The 22,920-nt window shown below is 41.2% G+C and overlaps 1 protein-coding gene across 2 annotated transcripts; it reads left to right on the top strand.

Moving 5' to 3' along the window:
- Positions 1–4,486: 4,486 nt before the first annotated feature.
- saal1 (serum amyloid A-like 1) lies at positions 4,487–16,615 on the top strand. Of its 2 annotated transcripts, none has more exons than XM_030053832.1 (13): positions 4,487–4,639; positions 4,979–5,160; positions 11,426–11,527; positions 12,502–12,585; positions 12,828–12,907; positions 13,010–13,069; positions 13,224–13,339; positions 13,668–13,827; positions 14,205–14,287; positions 14,441–14,626; positions 14,850–15,034; positions 15,222–15,314; positions 16,253–16,615. In XM_030053832.1, exons 1-13 carry the CDS (start codon positions 4,636–4,638, stop codon positions 16,328–16,330), a joined length of 1,413 nt encoding a protein of 470 aa, XP_029909692.1. In that variant the 5' UTR covers positions 4,487–4,635; the 3' UTR covers positions 16,331–16,615. The 2 variants fall into 2 exon arrangements, with proteins under 2 accessions (XP_029909692.1, XP_029909691.1); XM_030053831.1 differs by having other exon boundaries at positions 14,205–14,334; positions 14,413–14,626.
- Positions 16,616–22,920: the final 6,305 nt, after the last annotated feature.

The raw sequence follows: 22,920 nt of genomic DNA, 5'->3' as shown, positions 1-22,920 counted from the left end.
GACCCAAGGATCATAATTTTGGCTAACTGACGAGCAGTCCTGATACGACTGTCATACTGTAAATTAATAGTTCACATAAGTAAATTAAAAATTCAGTTGAAATAATTTGTCATCATGCAAAATCATGCGCCAGTATTTTTGCATTGGCAGATATTCAGTGTCTTTACACGTTTTCATTTTCATGTGAAACAACAATGAGGATTGAGAATCTTACAGTGTTTCGACACCTGGTCCACTGTGCCTCCTCAAGTGGACTGACCACTGACTCGCTTGGTGGTTCACCTGATTCATGCACTGTCCCGTAATAAATTAATACATGAATTGAAACTAGAGAATTTTCTGTTGTGCTCCTTTGGTAAAACAGAGGTTTAGATAATGACTTTGAGCTGTGTTATGCATGTCATGTCCCTGTCCTTGCTTGACATATGTAGCTTTTGGTGTGGCTCTTATCAAAGCTGTTTTCTTTTTGTTCTTGGCAATGCTGCCTTTATTTATTTAAATATTGCTGTTTACATACAGTGAATGATTCAGGTTAACAAGATGCTGACTGCCCAGGACTTGTGTTAGTGTTTTATTCTGACCCCAAAAAGGCCTAACATCAGTTAAAAAGATAATGTTAGCACCCATTAACACTTGGACTTTCCTGACACAAGGCCTAAAAACGTTCTACTCAGTTAAGGTGCCATAAGCGTCATACATCAGTGTGTGGTAATACCCCTACAGTAAACACAGCAAAACCTGCTTAAATACAAAAACAAAACAAAACATCCAATCATCCAAAACATTTGCCCAATATCCAAGGTAGTTTGCTAGTCAAGACTATATGGAGTTCTTTTAATTTTTTTCCCCATCGAATGGGGGGAAATTCCAGCTTTGAGGGCACTACAGCTCAACGAGAGTATAAAAAAAAAATGCAACAGCACATTTTCTGTTATTATTACAGGTACAATTCTATGGCAAACTGTGTGTTTTAGTCTTTTCTTGAAACCATCTTTTTTAGTAGGAAGTGATGAGAAATGTTTGATATTAAACAGGCTAATGTCAACAATGATGGTCTGCAATACTCCTGCCACTAATCAAACTACATTGGTAATTTGGCTTGGCTAACATCCTCCCTGAGCCAACACAGTGCGTGAGAATAGCTATGATCATCTCTCGAGAAACAGGTGTCTCTATCTGGCTGTGGCCCAAAAATCTGTTTACCCTTGGAGGGACATGCGGAGCAGCATGAAAAATAAACATCCAAGTGGAATGTGAGATACGGATGGCGCCTCGAGTTCACCGAAATATAGACAGTATTTCCGTGAAGGATGAACATGCATGACGACAGAGCTGGTTTCACACGGAGAGATTAAACACCTCTTGTATAACTGTAACTATTTTTCAGCACTGAGTACCTGTTAAAGCATCTGTTTATGTGAACGAGTAAATTCTGTGTTGATGTCCCAAAACAGTTCATCATGGCATTAACCACTGACTGATGCTGGGGTAACATTGTGCCTTTAGTTTTTTTGTTTTGTTTTGTTTTGTTTTTTTCTTTTCAATTTTCTGAGTCTTGAAAAGACATCTCAATTTTTATTTCCTCTTTGACAATGGGGGTTAAAAACTGTGTCAGTGTAGGCTTACTGTTAACAACAGTGTCCCTATTACTTAGGTGGACTGGAAATCGGGCGGTCTGATTTGGTTGGGAAGTTTCCTTTATTTTAAGGTCCACTCAAAGGTACCATAATGCATCTCACAATACTGTTGTGAGAAATCTGTTATTACATGGATATATCTAACTGAAATACATGTTGCAGTAGTAAAAATCAATGATGAATATTATCATGGCGCTTTATTATTTCACATTTGCATGTCAGTCTTCACCACCTATCAGTTTTTATTAGAAGGAAATGCAGTCAGTTTACAAAAACAGAAATGTGAGTTGATTTCATGTTTATATAATCATACAAGCAAGTGTCGTTTGGTAATATTTGCTGATGATACAGTCTGATAATCAGTGAACTCTTTCAATGTGGCTTCTCTAAACATAGTACAGTTCAAGAGAAACTTAGGGTATTACTCCAGGTCGTTACGCCAGGGCCATCCTGTTCAATTAGTGATTAAGACACAGATCAAACACTGACATGTTTTCTCTTACCAAAGCAAATATCAGCTTCACTTCACAGGAACCAGTGACATCCAATGCATGAGATGGAATTTCCCTTTGGAAAAATTGTATCTTTATTCTATCTTTGTTTAGGATGTAGCTAAACCCTAATGCTGAATATTGCAAAACAGCACAAACAAATGGTTGGAGGTTTCACTATATTCACAAGAACAGCTTGCAAACAGATAATAAAACATTGAAAACATAACAGACTGCATTTTAAGATGTTAGAACATTTGCAGTTATCCAGAGATTATAATTAACCACAACCAATTTTGCATTAAAGAGCTACCAAAAGAATTTTAATTAGTGTGCATTTTATTGCCCCATGGTCTAACCGCAGTTCCAGAAACTTTTCTGTTTCTAGAAGGATTAAGGATAAGAAGGATTATTATTTTCACATATATTTCTTTTCAAACAAACCAAACTCAGTCCTTTTTAAGTGAACCAGCAGCACGTGAATGCAGTCCACTTTGTTAGAGGACTTTAAAGAGGACTCAGTTCTCAGACCCCAGAAAGAAATCAGGTCTAAGGTGGACATTGCATTTTTTTTTTTTTTTTTTTTTTTTTTAATTTCGATGTTACAAGTATGTTACAAGAAGCTTATGAGAAACAAAGAGAAGTGTGTGAAACAAATGAACGCCGCAGTACACACAACCATGTAGACACTCTCCATGCCTTGCAGTTTTTTTTTTTTTTTTTTTTTTTTTTTTTTTTGGTGTGTGTTTGATTATCTACCATGGTTGCTATGTTTAAACCTTGAGGGTGAAACAAAATCCAAAGTGGACCGGGGCTCAATTGAGTTTACATGTAGCATCTTCTTGTGTAACTTTGCTCTCCCACCAGAGGGTGCTCCTGTCCACTTGTTCTCAGAGACAGAATCAACTATGAATGCACATACAAGGATTTTGACATTGGCCACTTCTGTTGCTCTCATGTACTTACAGAGACTTGGACATACAAGAATGGTAACAAACATTTCACTGCTATGTACAGATCAAAAAAATAAATATATACCTCTATGAGAAAAAAAGGAAACAAACAAACCAAAAAACTGTAGTGCCTCCCAGAGGGAAGAAGTTGGGACAGGTTGTGTCCAGGGTGTACACTACACTACTTTGTAGCTTAGTTTTCAATTTGCCACATGGTATTAGCTTTCAATTAAAACTGTGTTGTAATTCTGTTGATTTATTTATGTATAACTCATATTGTTTTTTATATACACGTGTGTGTGCGTGTGTATAAAAGACAGTGAGACAGAGATAGAGGGACTAACACAGAGGGGGAGAGGGAGACAGCACAGTGAACAAAAAAGGCATGTAGGGTGTGCGGTTGGAGCTTTCTGATTACACAAATTGCCATTATTTTTAAATACTGTGGAGCATTATTGTATTGAAAATTTTGTCATTTTTCTTATGTATGTCTCTGTAAGACAGAGAGAGAGAGAGAGAGAGAGAGAGAGAGGATGACAGAGTGTGCAGGAAACTTCTAAAAAGGTAGGTAGTGTGTGTGTGTGTGTGCATCTATGTTTTGTTTGTCTTTTCCTACAGGGCGATGAAATGCATAGTGTGAATAAGAGAAAGGCGAAGGCAGCCATTATTGCCATGCTGCGCTCTGTTGAGGTCATGTGTATGCTTTTGTGTGTATGCATACACAGCTCACGCCCTACATATGCAATTAAAATGTCGATGAAATGCATATGAGAATTCCCTGGTGGAGTGCTGTTTATACTCCGCCAGTCATGGGTCTTCCCTGATAAAGTCAGAGGTACAAGCCCACACTCTGGCAACAATCAGCTACCACCACCCCAAAACCAGGAGCCGTGTTATCAGCCGCATGTAGTGGGTCAACTTCCATGAGAGGCATCACCACAGCCTCAGAGTGAACACCATCGACCACGGGAGGGCAGCTGCGGCAAGGAGGGGTCCCACTGAGGAATATTTTAGTCCTCTCACTAGCACCTAGGAGGAGCATGGGCTGAGGGAGAAACCGTGTCAAATCCAAAACTGTGACGAGACAGGGCTTCAACTGGACAGCAGCCACCACACAGTGGTTGTGCATAAACATCCATACAGGCAGGCCCAGGGGACACGGGACATTGGACCACATCACTGTCCTGGACCCTTGAAGAGAAATTTCTCAGGGCTTGTGTGAGATCTGTCGGCGGTGGTTAGCCACTCCTTTTTGGTTTACAAAAGCAGCTCTGTGGTCGGTCTTCATCCTGTGTGTGGCTGCTGCCATAGACCGCAGCTTATAGAAGTCTTTGGCGACAACGAGGCCCGTGTACTGTAGGTGGCGGTGTAGCCTGTGGCTTAACCCGCTAGTCTTCACCAGAAGAAGACTGTGTGCACCGCGCTTGCGCACTCCTGAAATCGCTGAATGGAGGTTGTTTGAAATTCATCGGAGTACTTAAGTGTGATAAGTTACATGCGATGAAATACTGCTCTTTTAACTAGCGTGATACATTGCCGAGAGTGCTTCTCACTATGGGTGAGTTGATCATTTCGCACTGAGAGCTCGCCTTTGATTTGCATCCGTTTCAGGCTAATGTTAGCCAAACACTTTTTGACAGGCTAGGCAGGATGCGCTAACTTGTAAGCAGTAAATAAAAACCAACTAGCTTTGTTTCGAGGAATTACACGGTTAGAATAGGACTTATTTTAAACGTAACATCCATAAGCAGTGGCGGTATCGAGTCCACTGTGTTAATGGTTGCTACCAGGCTCCTCTAACATTACAGCAGAAATGTTAATGCCAACTTTAACTTGCTAACCTGAGTTACATGGTGCTGTCGTCCAGCTGTGTCCATGCCTGTGTTTTGTCCGCCAGAGCGCACTGATGGCGGGGATGAGACGTCTTCATCTCCAGAGAAGCGCTCTCCTGTGCTGGACCGCAACCCGTCACCGCCTCCGGACACAGCAGATGGACAGGAGGAGGAGGACTTGGACGCGATTGGAGAAACTGTTTACAGCAAGCACTGGGTTTTCAGCACTCTGACCCGACTCATCCAGGTGACTGTTGTTTGGAGAAGGTAGCCCATTCTGTTGTGATCCAATGCTCCTGTTCACTTGGGACATAAACAAAATGACAACATTGTTCTAAATACATATAGTGTTTATTATTATTATTATTATTATTATTATTCACTAACACTCATGATTTGATGTTGAAATACACTATATTGCCAAAAGTATTCGCTCGGGTGCCTTCACACACATATGAACATGAATGACATCCCATTCTTAAACCATAGGATTTAATATGATGTGGGCCCATCCTTTGCAGCTATAACAGCTTCAACTCTTCTAGGAAGGCTTTCCACAAGGTTTAGGAGTGTGTTTATGGGAATTTTTGACCATTCTTCCAGAAGTGCATTTGTGAGGTCAAACACTGATGTTGGACAAGAAGGCCTGGCTCGCAGTCTCCGCTCTACTTCATCCCAAAGGTGTTCTCTCGGGTTGAGGTCAGGACTCTGTGCAGGCCAGTCAAGTTCTTCCACACCAAACTCGCTTATCCATGTCTTTATGGACCTTGCTTTGTGCACTGGTGCGCAGTCGTGTTGGAACAGGAAGGGCCATCTCCAAACTGTTCCCACAAAGTTGGGAGCATGAAATTGTCCAAAATGTCTTTGTATGCTGAAGCATTAAGAGTTACTTTCACTGGAACTAAGGGGCCGAGCCCAACGTCCGAAAAACAACCCCACACCATAATCCCCCCTCCACCAAACTTTACACTTGGCACAATGCAGTCAGACAAGTACCGTTCTCTTGGCAACCACCAAACCCAGACTCGTCCATCAGATTGCCAGACGGAGAAGCGTGACTCGTCACTGCAGAGAACACGTGTCCACTACTCTAGAGTCCAGTGGTGGTGTGCTTTACACCGCTGCATCCGATGCTTTGCATTGTGCTTGGTGATGTAAGGCTTGGATGCAGCTGCTCGGCCATGGAAACCCATTCCATGAAGCTCTCTACGCACTGCTCTTGAGCTAATCTGAAGATCACATGAAGTTTAAAGGTCTCAAGCTATTGACTCTGCAGAAAGTTGGCATCCTCTGCGCACTATGCGTCTCAGCATCCGCTGACCCCGCTCTGTGATTTTATGTGGCCTACCACTCCGTGGCTGAGTTGCTGTCGTTCCCAATCGCTTCTACTTTGTTATAGTACCACTAACAGTTGATTGTGGAATATTTAGTAGCGAGGAAGTTTCACAACTGGACTTACTGCACAGGTGGCATCCTATTACATTACTATTACAGCACCATGCTGGAATTCACTGAGCTCCTGAGAGCGACCCATTCTTTCACAAATGTTTGTAGAAGTAGTCTGCATGCCTAGGTGCTTGATTTTATACACCTGTGGTCATGGAAGTGATTGGAACACCTGAATTCAATGATTTGGATAGATGAGCGAATACTTTTGGCAATATAGTGTATATGTTCCATAAATCAGAGTCACATTCACACAGGAGTGCAATTCAGATGTCAAACGAATGATGTACCAACTCCCAGCATGTCGTTAGTATTTCAGTCGGGAAAAAAAGCCAGTGGCATGCCATGCATACATGATGCAAAATGTTGCATCTTTTGTTTAACAAATGTGCACCAATACCTTGCCCTAACGGTAGCTCTTCCAGGTAGGGATGCTAACCGGTGGCCGTTTGACCGGATGTTGGATGTTGTCGTTTGAACTTTAACCGAATAATCTTGTTGGTTAATTTTAAGGCCGAACGTGTCGTCACCGACCAGGGTTGCCAGATCTGTGAGACAAAAGCAGCCAAACAGCAACTCAAAACCAGCCCAAAACCCGCCCAACCTGGTATAAAAACGGCCCCAAAATCAGCCCAATACCAGAACTCAAAATATGCCCATAAAAATCCATATATGTCCATCAGCATTGCTATAATTGCAAAATGCACTATAATATCTATAAAATAACATCATAAACATTAAAGGCAATTTCCTAGGCAAAGGCAATTGAAAATCATTTCATCTCACCTGTTAAACTGCTGGTTGTCTCCAACATAAAAAAAGAACGGGAAAAAACTCCATGAACTTGAACTATTTACAGCGCTGTCCAGTTTCTTTTTAGACATGTTGAGATCCCTCGCCCTGGTCCCCTGTCATACAGAACTGTATGACAACTGCATCTCTCTGGTGGGCTCAAACTCGTGGCAGCAGATTTCATTAGTCATTCAAAATATGAATCTTTATTCATAGGCATTATTCATCATCTGTATGCCACAGGTCTGCCCAAGCCCAACCCGCGGACAAAATTTGTTACCCGCGGCAACACTTAAAAAGTAGCCCAATTTGGCGGAAAAAACGCGGACTTGGCAACCCTGTCGCCGACACAAAATGCGCATGTCATATTGTAAATACCGTAACTTGCTCTATCGAAAAAATTCCAACTGTTCCTGAAGTTGCTCATGAACCACATACAGTTTAATCAGAGAATCTCTAATATGGGGAGAAGTGGCACTCTCGTCTAACTTCCGGGTCTCGGAAATACGTCTCTGTCCATGTGAGGGCGCTCGCGGGCGAGTGCAGAATGAATGGGAGTCTATGGGGCTACACCCCTAAAAATCCACTTTTCTCTGGAAATAATTTTTTGTCAAGTAATTTGAATACTGTTTTCAAAAGTTGGGGCTAAAAAAATACACTCAGCTGAATATTGGATTTTTTAGTTCACCTATATGTTCTAAAAAGCCGTTCAAAAAGTGTGATGACGTCACACATTGAGAGGTGCTGCTTTACGGCGATTTCCAGAGCCCGTCTCCGGAGAGCAGACAGAGACACTCGAGAGAGCCTGCCTGTGCTATATTAGACATTCTCTCTACACACAACTATCAACTTTGATGGAAAAGTCCTACTTAAGAGTGGTGTTTCTCGTTTCTCTTGGTCTTCGGGTGCCATCAAGTGGGATCCCTCGTCGTAAACAGCCGCAAGTCCGTCACTGACCAATCAGCATTCATTAGCAAATGCTAGCATGTTATGGCCAACAACAGCCCAAACTGTAGGAAACTGAAAGGATATAAGTCCTCGCTAATTTCACTTTTAAACTATAATCCATACTGGACTTTCAGAAACTACAACAGGATTTGCGATTTTTCAAGCATAAACAGGAGTAATAGACAAATTTAGCCGTTTAGCTCCATAGAGCCCCATTCATTCTGCACTCGCCCGCGATCACCCCCAGTGGAATTACTGTGGAACTGCAATCAAGTTTGATACAATGGGAGTGGCAAGGCTCGTCGTAGACGAGGAGCATGTGTCTGCAGACCCAGAGACTGCAGATTCAGGCCCGCAGTTTTGGGACCCGCAGTTCTAGGCCCCTCGCAGCGACACCTACTGGACTGGACCCGCAGTACAGGACCCGCAGTTCTACGCCCCTCGTTTTTCCGCGACAGCGACACCTACTGGTCTGGACGACTGTAAAACTGCACCGCGGTCCTGGACCTGCAATTCTAGGCCCCTCGTTTTTCCGCGACAGCGCCACCTATTTAATCGGAGACAAGTAATGACAGACGATCGGAGTGCAAGGATTCAACGTGGAGCCAAGTTATGGAATGGCCTTAGTGATGTTTTAAAATTGTGTAGCTCTCTGTTGAGGTTCAAAAAAATATTGAAAAGTAGAATAATAAAGCATTACAATGTAAACTGACTGCAGTGTGAAATTAACCCTTGTTTACCCAAAGGAAAAGTTCCGAATCCCACCCTTTGACCAAAAAAATGGTCAAGCATCTACCCTTTCATAAAATTATGATTTTTTAAAATCATTTTTTCCAGGGTTTTTCGTTCCATTCTATTTATTAAAATGTTGTTAATTATTTTAAATCATTACTTAATCAAATATTAACCCTTTACATGCCTGTTTGTATCATATACTACTAATTACAATTTGTGGAAAAAAACATATACTGAAACTTTGTCAACATACTAACAGGTAATAAGATTATTTTACTATTATTATCCCAGTGTGACATGGGTTGCCCATCACCCACAATATTAACTCTGGTGCATTATTTATTTATTTATTGCAAGAAATGAAGTGGCGACTGTGAAACAAACTCTGTGGTCTGTTCGCTGCTTTCAGAGCTGGTGTGAGGAGAACAAAAAGATTTTCACCCGATCTCAGCGTCTGTGTTGCTTGGCAACCATTCTGCCCACTTTCTTGCTGGATTGCACGCTATTGCTTGGTGGAAGAGTAAATTCTTCTCAATTTAAGCAATAAGCCCTGAGAAGCAGTGGGTTACAGTGATTTCACAACGGCTGAGGAGCGTTTTGCCGTTGTAAAATCACTGTAACCCACTGCTTCAAGGGACTTATTGCTTTTATAAAACGGTTACCCTCCATATAGCCCATAAAATAATCACACAAGAAAAAAAAAAAATCAATAATTTATTGGTAATAATGCCACAATAAAATTGAGAACTACTCATTCTTCCACCAAGCAAGATAGAGTGGACAGAACGGTTGCCAAGCAACACAGACGCTAAGATAGCTTGAAAAAGCGGCATATATACCAGCAGTTAAATTATCAACAACGAACGTCAAATTGATTTTGCCAGGCCTAGGCCTACAACATAATGTTTATCTGGTGCGTGTGCATATCTCCGAGACGGCTCTGATTCCAATGAACAAGCCAATAATGACATCCATATCCTTATTTATGCTGTTTAATTGGCATTGTAGTAAACTGTCAAACAACTCCGTACAGTTGTATAGCAACTACAAAGCAACTGCAGAGAAAAATGTCTGGCTATGCCCATGAAAAAAAACCGTTAGAATCACCAGATCCCTGGCCTGTTTCCCAGGCTTGTCCATGCGCGTGCACGCAAGACAGTGCATGCACGCATATGTGCGTGCACGCACGGCTTTGCATAAGTGTGCCTGTACACATAAGAGCAATGAAAAAAAGTCAGGGGAATCACACAGGCTCCTGTTCCTGCTCCTGTTGTGCATATGCGTGCATGCGAAAACATATTGAGGTGTAACAAACCTTTAATCATTTGTTAGTATGTAGTATTTTGGTGTGATAAACGTTAAACCAGTGCAGTATTGGGGTACAATAAACATTTAAACTGTTAGAATTGAAGGTGGAATAAACCTTCAAAGCTTCTCCTTTACTGATCCCCGAGGGAAATTCTTGCAGTTTTGCAGTCATCCAGTAGGTGGCGCTGTCGCGGAAAAACGAGGGGCCTAGAACTGCGGGTCCTGTACTGCGGGTCCAGTCCAGTAGGTGGCACTCTCCTTTACTGATCCCCGAGGGAAATTCTTGCAGTTTTGCAGTCATCCAGTAGGTGGCGCTGTCGCGGAAAAACGAGGGGCCTAGAACTGCGGGTCCTGTACTGCGGGTCCAGTCCAGTAGGTGGCGCTGCGAGGGGCCTAGAACTGCGGGTCCTGTACTGTGGGTCCAGTCCAGTAGGTGTCGCTGTGAGGGGCCTAGAACTGCGGGTCTCAAAACTGCGGGCCTGAATCTGCAGTCTCCGGGTCTGCAGACATATACTATTGTCGTAGACGGGCTCTGGTTTAATATTAAACATGGTGACGTGACGCTCTGCCGGGCTTGGATTACGTCACTACGCACAGAGCTCAGCTCGGTAGAGACAAACCGTAGAAGCGAGCCAAGCTTATGGTGATCACGTATAGTTTTGAACAAAGTATGTCATGCAAGTCTGCAAGAGTCATAAAACCACCAAGCAGACCCATCGAGGAATCTGGAGACAATATTTTTCACGAGGAGAGAGGGATTTCTTCTACACCACGGTAAGCAACATGCGTAAATTACATAATGGTTGTAGGATATCATGTAGGCTGTGTACAATATTTGACTTCGGGATGAATAGTGTTCCACATTATCTTATGTCTGAATTGGTTTTGGGCCTGCTGAGGGGACATCCGTGGTACAGAACGGACACGGTCGCGTTCTTGACTGTCTGTAAACTTTACAGACAGTCAAGTAATATTCTCGGTTAACCGAAATAAACCGATTAATGAGGCCCGGTGGTCGACCAAGAAAATGTTCCATTTTCGCCATCCCTACTTCCAGGTATATACATATTTACTGAAATGAAATAAAAAAAAATATATATATATGCATGTAAGTTTGAATGATGTTACAACTTGAGACTAAAAGACTAATTCATGCAGTGTCATGAGTCCAAACCATGACTTGTGACACAAATTATTCTTCACCAGTTATCGCACCACGGCGCTCTCCACAGCACGCCGTTCATCATCCACTAAAGCAGAAATGTCATCATCGTGTCTTTCAGATGGTCTCAGAGCATACAGAAGAGGATGCAGATGGTCAGATGCAGCTCGCTGATGATGAGGAGGAGGATCTGTGTAGAGTTTGGGATATGGCAATGGACAAGGTGCTCTGCTTTCTCTGTCTGTCTTAACAATAGGCCTGTCTTTGGTTTGCCACACCGTTCTGCTGCGCTGTTGTTGTTAAAGGACAGATCCTGTTTATTTTCTGTGATGTTCAAATTGCTCCTTTTGGTGTGAGAGTAGTTATAAGAACCGGATCTAATGGGAATGTATTGTTGACTTTCTGGTCTGTTATGAAAAAACATGTTTGCCATGTAATGAAAGGTGTTCAGAATGGTAACGCAATCCATTTCTGATTTTGATCAAAAGCCTCGTTTATTTATCTTTGATTTAGCATACATAATCTCATGTTTTTTTTCCTATTAGTATACAAGCAAATAAGAGGCAAACAAAGTAGTAAATCTAGGGATGTACAGGGGAGCGTTTAAACTATAAATATAAAATGTGCATCAGGTACATAGTACTTTTTGTTGATTAGCTACTGATAAACCTGTACAAAATTGTTTAATTGAGAAATATGTACAGCCAAATAATAGTAACTACCAGATAACCGAAATACTTATCTGGTAGTCCCTATTATTGTGTGAATTGAATGGATGATGATATAAAGAATAATGATGAAACTAACCAGTCAAGAAGAACAAGAGCTTTGTGGTTGACATGGTTTGGACTTCGTGGTTTTTGAGCTCACTGCTAAACTGATTGAGCTTTTGTAGCACACTTAACATTAAGTAGGCATTGCGGAGTGCTGTCTGTAAATTCTGAGAATGAAGTTTTGGACATAACCAAGGATTTTTTTTTGGTCCATAGTTAACCTTGTATTGAACCGGGCAAGCCTCATTGAGATTTGAAATCTCTTTTGCAAGAGAGAACTCTTTCACTATTCCTGCTTTCATGTCCCTCATTCATTCAGCAGAACTAGAGAACCAAACTATGTGGCAGTGGCAGCAACTTTTTCTGGATGACTTGTTTTTCTGTGGTGTATGAATAGATCTGTTTATTTCCTAACTGTGTACAGGACGTGGCTGGTTTCCTGCAGGAGTTCAAAGCCGCAGATATCCTTCTTGGAGTCATAGCCAAATCTCGTTGCCCTCGTCTCACAGTGAGTGAACTATTTTAACTTTGTAGTCTGTGCCCAGTCTACTCTTCGCAAAATTGTTTGTCATGCTTTTTTAATGTTTTTATTTCTGGACAGGAAGTTTTTAGATTTCTGAATCATTTCTAAACATGACTTTGAACTTATTCAGTTAATCTTTATCCTGCACCTGCACTAATGTAGTATGTAGCATGTAATCTTTCTTTATTGAATCATTTCATAGATTTCTCTCTTCTTGCCCTCACTAGGAGATTTGTGTGGGAATTCTTGGGAACATTGCCTGTTTCCCTGAAACGTGCTTGACTCTCAGCCAAAATGAAAACCTAGGGTGGGTAAGAGTGACTGATCAATTGTTAATTGTTAATTAAATAGACCTCAGTACAGTCTCATGATTCATGTGCCTAAGATGCATTTCTGTTTTTGTCCACAGAGCTGTGCTGTTGCTTCTTCTTGGAGACACTGATCCTCCTACCCTTTTGGAGACGAGCAGGTGATACTTGTATTTTGTGTGTGTGTGTGTGTGTGTGTGTATGTGTGTGTGTGTGTGTGTGTGTGTGTGTGTGTGTGTGTGTGTGTGTGTGTGTGTGTGTGTGTTTATGTGAAAGACAACATGATATTTATCTTTGTCCTAATGGTGCTTGCAGATTACTGCTTACCTGTGTCTCTCAGAAAGATGTCTGCTCCCTGTGGCTGCAGCGAATCCGACAGCAGACTTCTTTACGCTACAACCTCTGTTTCATCATGTGCAGCTCGACAAACCGTACGCTGCTTTTACGCTTTATCTTTTATATAAGCTGTGTCATGCATATATTTTCAAACTTGTTTGATATGGGCAGTTGACATGTTGATATATGTAAACACATAATCTTTTCAAACTGTTTAAACCAATGCATTTGCACTATTTATAACTTCTTTTGTGTGTTTTTTAAATGGTTATTATAAATAGCTTGTTTGTGTGTGTGTGTGTGTGTGTGTGTGTGTGTGTGTGTGTGTGTGTGTGTGTGTGTGTGTGTGCGCGCGCATGTGTGCGCATGTGTGTGTGTGTGTGTGTCTGTGTGTGTGTGTGTGTGTATGTGTGTTTCCTACAGTGGACCTGCTGGTGAAGGTTGGAGAGCTCGTTGACAAGTTGTTTGACCTAGATGAGGAGCTGATGAAGAGTTGGATTACAGCTCAGCCAAGTGAGGAGGATGATGGTGAGAGCCGTCTGGATGTGGCTTCATCCCTGCTTGAAGCTGCCAAGCAGCTTAGGTGCGAATCTGTTGGCGAGAGCCATGTACCTTCTGTATAATGCTTTACAGCTGGCAAAGTTTAAATGATTAAATTCTGATGATTTTTTTTACTGCAGTGTTTTATGAAGAAAGTGCCTCTGATTAGATGTCAGCCAATTAATCAGTTCAGTCATTAACATAGATTTTATAAGCAGTTGGTTATTTGTGAATTTGAATACTAATTCTCTAATGATCTTATCCCACTGTATTCAGACCACATATTATCATGCAGTTTGCATACATTTTGAACAATTAGAGCATTTTTCATTCTTTTTTTTTAATGACCCTGCATTTACTGTTGCAATGATATACAACAAAACACAAATTAAACATACGCTAAACTGCTAAACTTTACAGATCAGACAGTCAAGATGGTTTAGAGGTGTACGTGCATGCCCTCCAGCTCCTCACCACCATAGATGAGGGGATTCAGACTTTGGGTGAGAACCATCAATTTGACACAATTTCACCTGAAGCTCAGCAGCTGGTAAATGATTACTGTGGTAAAAGATGTTCACTGTAGCTTCTTATATGTCTAAAACTAAATTATAACACAAAATCAAAGAAACTCTTTTATTCTGTTTGTCTTCCAGCTGCCCCTGATGGGTCAGGCAAAGCGGTGTGGGACTTCCTGTGTGAGGTTGTGTGTGAGGACCTCTGCCAGCCAGACGACCCCCCACTTGTCTTACAAGAGCAGAAAGTCCTTTTGGTCCAGGCATTTGCAGTGCTGTCAGCTCTTTATCAATGCCAGGAGCAGTGGCACAGCAGAAGTGACACATGTAAGACTCCTGACAGCTCCAGTTTTACTTTTACGACGCAGGTGACTAGGGTTGGCTTCCTAGTATGACAGTGCTGTCCGCCCCCACAATACAGAAAGCATTCAAAATTTCGGAAACAATCAGAAGTACTGGGTGCTCCAGATTTCCCCTGAAAATTTTGTACACCCGGTCCATAGTTCTACGTAATAATTACGTGTTTTGTCCAAATATATTTTGTATCTAGATCTGCCCCTTATTGGAACTGTCCTGCGGGTGCTGCAGTACCACAGCGAGTACCAAAGCGATAAGACTGAAGGCTGTGACGGCAAAGGAGACACCCAGAGCGAAGAGACAAAAGATGAGCAGCTCCAGGCACTGGTAGAAACCACAGCCGAGTTCCTAGCTGACATCTTTTTTCAGATCCCCAAGGTAATGCCATAGGAATGTGTTACTCGCATCCCATTGATTCAGAGTTTTCATAAGATACTGAAATGTGGAAAGTGCTTGTTTTCCCCCTCGTAGCAACTGATTATGGATTGTTGAAAATATGTACCTGTTTTTTTGTCCAACAAAGACCGGTCAAGTTTTCTCTCTGTGCCTTATTTGTTCTCTGTAGGACTCAGTGGCAGAATTGGTACGGAAAGGTTACTTGACAGAGAAGACCTGTTTTTCAGCAGCGGTCGGTTTGCTTCCCCAGTTTAAGTCTGCAGTAAGTGCCCTCTATCTCTCTCCCTCCCTATATATATGGGGTGAGAGAGGCATGGTTGATGTATAAATTGCTGATATGGATTTCATTCATTTGTGGAGCACAGTGGGAAGTAAATGTATGCACATCCAAGCCGTTTTTTGGGCGAGGTGCAGGAGAGACATATGAAAATGGAAGACCTGATGAAGATCCTGTTGGACTGAAACATTGTGTAGGTAGTCCAGCAAAGTCTTGGGAGCTGTAATCCAGTGTGTGGATATTTTTCATGTGAACATACCTACGATCAGATGACCAGTGCTCTTAGTGGAGCTCATGAGAATGATCCTTCATTCATTTCCCTCATGTCTCTTCATCTGTTCTTGCCTAAGCCACATCACCTCTCTCATTTATGAGGATGTCAGGGAATGTCTCAGCCAAACAGATTATTCACATGGTGCAACAAAACCAGGTTCCAAGGTGATACAAACTCATCTTTACAAATTCTGAGAGTTTGTAAAGATGACTGAATCATCATCGTCCTTTTTTGAAGAAACAATAGCTGTCAGGAGAAGGTGATAATGCTGAATGTTTAAGTTCTTCAGACATGGGGGGGGGGTCAGTCCGGCAAACTGATTCACATCAAAATTTTACTATGTAATTCCCAAAATCTTAAAACAGCACAATCTATTTTTTTTGTTTTTTTGTTTTCCCACAAACTCAGTGTGGGCTCTCTTTGTAAATTGTGGTCCACATGACCTTCATTATGGGTTACAAATTTGTTGTGTGCACTGGATGTATAGTGGAAGGGCACCCATGACATGGCACATGATGCCATTGTTCCACATAGGTGGTCAGGATTTATTCGAGAGATTGTGTCAAATTTGGACCTGTGCTGGACTGCCACTGACTCCTGTGGAAAAATAACATTGTGTTTCCACTGCATCCTTCCTCCTCTTGTGTAGTTCCAGCACCTGGAGTCCATGTTGTCAGAGATTGATCCCCAGTTGGCAGACATGCTGAGGAAACAGCTTCCTGCCTGAGGCACCCAGCAGACCAGTGTTGAGGACTCATCCAGACTGTGGCAGCCGCCCTTTGTAGTGTCGTCTTTTTTCTCCTCCTGCCTTCAGTTGGACTATTTGGATTTCCGTTGGAAAGACTCTGGAGGTGAGGCGGTCACATCTTCACAATTGGAGGACAGACAATGGACATTATTACTGAAGCTGTAATTCACATCGTGAGCTAAACGTTTTGAGAATTTACATTTACATTTTTGTATTAAGGTGTTAATAGCTTTTATTAAAAGATTTTTCTTCTCCAAAACATGAGAAGTTTCTCTCTATAAATTAATTGGGCTTGTCATATATATATATATATATATATATGTGTGTGTGTGTGTGTGTGTGTGTGTGTGTGTGTGTATAATTAGGGTGTTTAGACAGGTGCACTTCTCAGTTTTTGGCTTGGTGCTTCCTTTGAAAAAATCCCTTGACAGAAGAAATAGACAGCACACCAGTGATTTAAACGATCACATCACATCAAATCTTTCATACACTTAAATTTTATTTCCATTTTTAAGAATCTGGTCACAACATGTGTCACTAAACATTTCAGCTGACACCTGGGAGCCTTCATCAGCACATTGAGCTGCACTCCACTGATCAAAAATTGAACCTCCATCATGCCCTGATGGAGGCTTCTAGGGGCCAGCCAACATGCATTTGCATGTTGCACCTGGATTCTAGGGCTGGGCGATATGGCCTAAAATGTCATCACAATGAAATTATTGTGTCAGTTCATCAGAAATATATATATATATATATATATACACACACACACACACGCACACACACACACACACACACACACCAGACATATTAAAACTCATAAGAAGGCACATTTTTGCACAGTACAGTATGTAGCCCCTGCATTCCTGTGTCTCCTTGCTCCTAACCCGGCATGCGCTGTCATGTGATTGGCTGTTGTTGAGCGTCAATCATGTTGAATTTTGACATTTTAACTTTTTAAAAAAATATGTACTGTATTTACATTGAGGAAAATTCTATTTCATTTATTATAGTAGTAGTAGTAGTAGTAGTAGTAGTAGTAGCATAGCTAATTGTTTTATTGCCTAGAACTGCAGGTTTCTTTAAAAATTTAAATGATTAATAAGATAAAATGAGTGATTTGGGGTGGTTTTGATCACTGGAAAGCTGTGTATCTGTATCTGTATCCACTGTAAGTGAGACACGCACACAGAAAACACAGCTGTGGTTTGCAGATCTCTCCACACACATGACACACGACTACTGTCCCTCATCAGTGATGCAGCGTCTTCGGCTTGACGCAAAAGGTTTTCACAGAAACGAACAAAACTGTTTCCGCTGTTTCACTGTTTTAACTACTTTTACCACAAATTATATTTTTATGAGTTCTCTCTCCATTCATATTAAATGTTCTTTGAAAACAGAAAATTTCTTTATAAGATGAACCCGCTTTCAAGGTGTATTGAGTCATCCTTTCCAAGCATATGAGTAATGGACATGCTGATGACAACATCAAGTGTTTACCAGAGGGTGACAGTCACTCGGTAAGGACAATAAAATTAGATGAAAGGCCTGAGCCTGCTAACAATGAACTCATTTGGTTTCCAAATGCACCATTTTGCCCACTCATGGGGGAGAGCAGGACAACCTGCGCATTTCCAGCAAGCTTACGAAGGCTGGGTGAATATAGCAGCTTTTTAATTAAAGCCTGGATTGATATGTAGAACACTCTTTCTAATGGAAATCCCGAGTTGGTTAGAGTGTATGCGGGACAGAGGTCACCCTATGGCAAAAAAAAGTCTTTTAATCCTGCTATCTCTGAAGAGGATCTGAACATGTTGATGAGATGCGTGATGCACATAGATGGCCGATGTTGAGAATTATTGCCTTGATCTCCAGAGTTGTGGTCGTGTGTGTGCTGTAAAGTGCTGCAGTGATGTGGATGTAATCATGCTTGGCCTTTCAAGATTGCTTGTGGCTAGTGACTTGCACTTTGCCACAGTGCTCCTGTCTTCAGGACTTGCTCCCAGTCACGTCATGTCATAGAGATCAGAGTGAAGCTCAGATGTTTCCTGCTGCCCTGCCAACTCCATTGTCAATCTGCCTGTCTTAACAGAGGCCTGATATGATCTGACTCCACACTCACGGTACAGCAGGCCTTGCCTTGTGTATGGCCGGGTGCTCACCAAAGATTAATGACAGAGAGGCATGTCAGGGTCAGCTGATGTTGATGCTGGGTGTCAGTTTTTTCTGTTTTTTTTTTTTCTTTGTTTACCTCTACACACATTGCTTGATTTTATTTTAAATGACCTGACATTTTGCCTTACAGTGAAATCTGTTCTATCTTTGTCTCTTACATCTGTATGAGCATTCATATCATATCTGCCCAAAGTCCTTAAATCACCTGCCATGAATTAAAAAAAAAAAAAAAAAAAAAAAAAAAAAAATAGGCTATATAAAATTGCAATAAGAAAACCTAGAATTCATAGCATGCCTGTGAGATTGAGCATTATTTTACTGGTGAGCATTTTCATATATTCATCAAGTGATTCTTGGAGAAATTAACAATTTGAAATCAGGAACGCTTTGATCTGTGGGGATCAAGAGGCATTTTCTGGAGACGCTTCAGTGAAGAAAGATTAAGAGCCCAGCATAAAATGCCCACCCATGATTGAAGACAGCTTCAAGATATCAAGATAATTATATTCTCGTGGGATTCTTGTGTGCTTGTGTTCACAAGTCTAGCTTGAGCTGTCCAACATGATTGGAATAATGAAAAATATATGCTTTACCAATTTCTTAACAATGGATTTTCTCTTGAACTGAGACCCACAGTGCACGAAGGAGGCGCGTGGAAAATGCTGCTGACGCCGCTAGAGCACTTGTTGCTGGGTGAGCAAGACGGATAATGAAGGGATAAAGAATGCATGTGCAGTGTGTCACGTTCCCTTTCCTTTGATTCCAAGGCCCAGCCTATTCACAACCACCTGGTCAGGGCACGTTAATAAAGAAACATGATGCTATTGGGTGTAATCAAAGCCCCGTCAGCTCATTTCCTGAGTTCCCTGGCTTTCTATCTCATGTCAACAGAATCACAATGAAACTTTCCCTTCCGTGTTGCCTAAATATCAAAGACATTTACGTTTCCTGCACACCAAAAGTGACCCGGTGACGATGCTCACATTTGCCTCGGCTGCCCCCCCCCCCCCTTTTACACTTAGTTCCATCTCTCATATTACTTATCTGTTATGTCTTTGTAATGACAGATTAGAGAGTAACAGTGCTATACACTGTACAACCTGTTCATCTCTGCCCAGGTTTATGTGTCTGCCACTAACAACAAGGAGGTAGAAACACTGCACTATCAAGGGTAATCTCTAATTTTTACTGTTATGTTGACCCTGAATCGATACTTTCTCCTTATTCTGGGCATGTTTTTATTTTATTCAAGGTGCAGAAGAAAGCGTCACTTGGAATACATATAGCCTGCAATAAATGTGGAAAGCTCAAAGTAAATTTGATTGATTTGGTTCTGATAATTGTCTTTGGAAGTATGATACACTATGAAAAACAGCTGACTGTTTTTCATAGTAAAAAATAAATAAATAAATAAAAATTTAAAAAAAGCTTGGAGAATTGCAATACATGTTGAATCGGCAATCAGTTGTTGTGAATCGTATTGTATTGGGTGGCCCTGCCATTCCCTTCCCTAGTTTTTTCTGTTGTTGGGTAATTCATTTGTTTGGAGATAAAACATGCACAGAGTGAGATGCAGATGTACCCTGAATGATCACTTATCATTTCCTTTGCTTTAGTAAACTTGAATAGGTACTTAAAACTCATTCATAACAATGTATGTTAATCAAATATAAAGTTTAATTACACTACACTCTTATTTTTTCCTAAAAAGTGATGCATACGTTTTTTGTTTTTTTTTTTGTTTGTTTTTTTTTAAACCTATGGCTATTACTATTGCGTTTTGTATATGGTCTTCTTAATGTGACAGGTGTTTGAGCTCTATCCTGTCCTGGCCTTGTGTACACTGACGCCTGTCACCAAGTAGCATATGCTGTTGTTTGTTCTGCAATGAAAGAATCGGAGCTAATTAAAGAGACCGAGTCCTCCTTCAGGAAGTGGACGTAAGCAGCAGACCATTCACGGCTCTGATTAGTTAGTTGTCCAAACAAAGCTCAGTATCAGGTGAAAGACTGGAATTCTGTTGATGAAGTGCTATTGTAAGACCTTGGATTCCTCATGGAAATTCAAATAACACCGGCATTATAGTCGGGTGGAAAGACTACCCAAAGGTCCTGCTAAAGTAGAAAAATCATTGTTTGGCTGGAGAAAAGATAATTTGACTTAAGTAGAAGAAAAATTACTGGAGTAAAAATCTGCATAAGTAGAAGTAAAATGTACTCACAGTAAAAGTTACTGGGCTGCTTAAAATAAAACAGTTACTCGTGATCTTTGACATGTAAACAGATAAAAGTAAGTAAATAAATGAAAAGACTTACCCCTAATAATCCTCAATAATGGTGTAAAGCCTTTCTCTATTAGCTGTTTACCTTGCTATCAGCCAGGCAAACACAAACTAATAATACTGCAGCTGAATCAATATTAAATACATTACTATTGTGGATATAATTTGAGCATTAATTCTTATAGTTAGTCAGCCTTTCTCCTGCGGGCTTGCAGTTGGATGCTGACACAATTTACAGGTGTCCAGTTTTTGGTTTTGCTCATAAAATGTGTTTTGTGTAATGGATGCAATTCAAAAATATCAGGTAAAATACTTCAGTGAAAGTAAAATTACTAAACAAATAAATAAAAGGCAGCAAAAGAAATTACATTTATAGGTGAAATATGTCTCATAGCTTAAAGCCTTTGATCATAAACTCGCAATGTGTGACTCTAAACGTTAGTGTGCAAGTACATAAAAGAGCAGCCAGTTCCCTTGAGAAGAACACAGGGACTCAGAGGTCAAATGTCAACCAAAAATGGCAGAGTGAGTGTTAGGTCTGCAGATTGTCAGAATAAATAAATCAGTGCTCTATATTGTTGGTGTACTATGAGTTAGGTGGTGAAAACTAGAAAGGAAGCATTTGGGGCGGTAGATAAGTTCAAACAGACATGTGTCATCAAGCATCTGCCTTGTTGAAGTGCCCTTGAGCAAGATACAGACTCTCAAGCAGCTCAATAGGTGCTGTGACCTCTGACCTCCCTGCAGTGTGTGTGTGGGGGGGGCATAAAGGCAATGCGCCTATGAATTGATATAATGGGGAAAAATAAGACAAATGCTTGATGAGGTTCACATATTAACAGGTGAATTTGTGATGCTTTTGTTGAGGAGTTTCTTAGTACATAGGTGAGATTAGTCAGAGGGATCTCTCACAGCTCAATGTTCAGACAGTGTCAGTAAATCCCTCTGATTGAAGTGAACAGAACTGGGACAGACTCCCCATCGTGCATCTCACACACTCAGACTCATCTCCAACTCCTGTCATTTGTATTGCATTACAAAATATCTCCCCTTCACCTCAGGAGGAGACCTCCTCCACTTTTAATCAGAGATGAGAGCTTCTGCAACACTTTTAAAGAATAACAAACATGCCACGAAAGAGCAAGATTTACTACGGGAGAAAGAACATTTGAACATTAAAGGCAATAGATGTACGTACTCATGGTTGCCTGGATAGAATCAGCAATCAGCTATGGTCAGATTGTCTGTGGCTGGTTTCCTCAGCAGTGGTTTGCATTTTGGTAATGAGATGGGTGAATGTAATGAGCAATCTTGTCCTGTCTCACTCCAGTGAAGCAGATCATCAGGAGCCACAACGAAGGGAAAGCGAAAGCCTTCCTCTCTCCTCTTTAAACCTCTAATCTACATTAAGCACAATTGTGTTCAAGTACATGCATATGCATGCCCAGCTTTGAGTAGGATCATCTACAGTGGTTACAGTACAGCATGTACATGCATTTTGATGAAAGGTATAATACCATAAAAGAGGCGCAAAAGCACCTTGCACATTTTGACTGCACTGTATGATGACTGAAGGATTTTGCACACAAATTGTAACATATGAAGCAGCAGGAGTTGGAATTATAATATAGATGGACTAGTGGTGGTGAAATTGACCTAAATCATCTGCTAGGACAGTGTTCATTCATGAATGACTTTTTGTCACATTTCTCCCTCTGAAGCACCATTCACTAATTATTCAAAGAATGCTATCCACAGAGACTGATGTGTCACCAGCAGGGCTAACAACAATGAGCCATCTTGTTCATGCCACACTCTCCAACCTCATCACACTCCTCAGTGGCTTGAAGCATCTCGTAGCACCTGTGTCAATTACCCAGTGAATGGCAGCTGAGAGACGTGACGGAGAGCACAAGCCACATCCGGGTGATTTAAACTTAAGTCAGCACAGTAATGTATTTTTCATACATTACTATAGTTTTGAGGAATATAATGATTATGTAACATAGTTACTGTCATCACAGTTACAAAGGAAAGCTCTTTATTAGCTGGTCAAAAATATTGGGTGCACTTGTAAACCTGATACAGCATGAAATCCAATTAGCAC

This window comes from Myripristis murdjan, chromosome 6 (assembly GCF_902150065.1).
Source record: "Myripristis murdjan chromosome 6, fMyrMur1.1, whole genome shotgun sequence".
In the NCBI taxonomy this organism is placed as follows: Eukaryota; Metazoa; Chordata; class Actinopteri; order Holocentriformes; family Holocentridae; genus Myripristis; species Myripristis murdjan.
This window is presented reverse-complemented; position numbering and strand designations above follow the sequence as displayed.

What these genes read in the sequence shown, in the direction of transcription:
- saal1 (XM_030053831.1), top strand. An exon ending in GGGATATGGCAATGGACAAG is followed by an intron (nt 11,528 to 12,501) that starts GTGCTCTGCTTT and finishes AACTGTGTACAG; the next exon opens with GACGTGGCTGGTTTCCTGCA. An exon ending in CTCGTTGCCCTCGTCTCACA is followed by an intron (nt 12,586 to 12,827) that starts GTGAGTGAACTA and finishes TGCCCTCACTAG; the next exon opens with GAGATTTGTGTGGGAATTCT.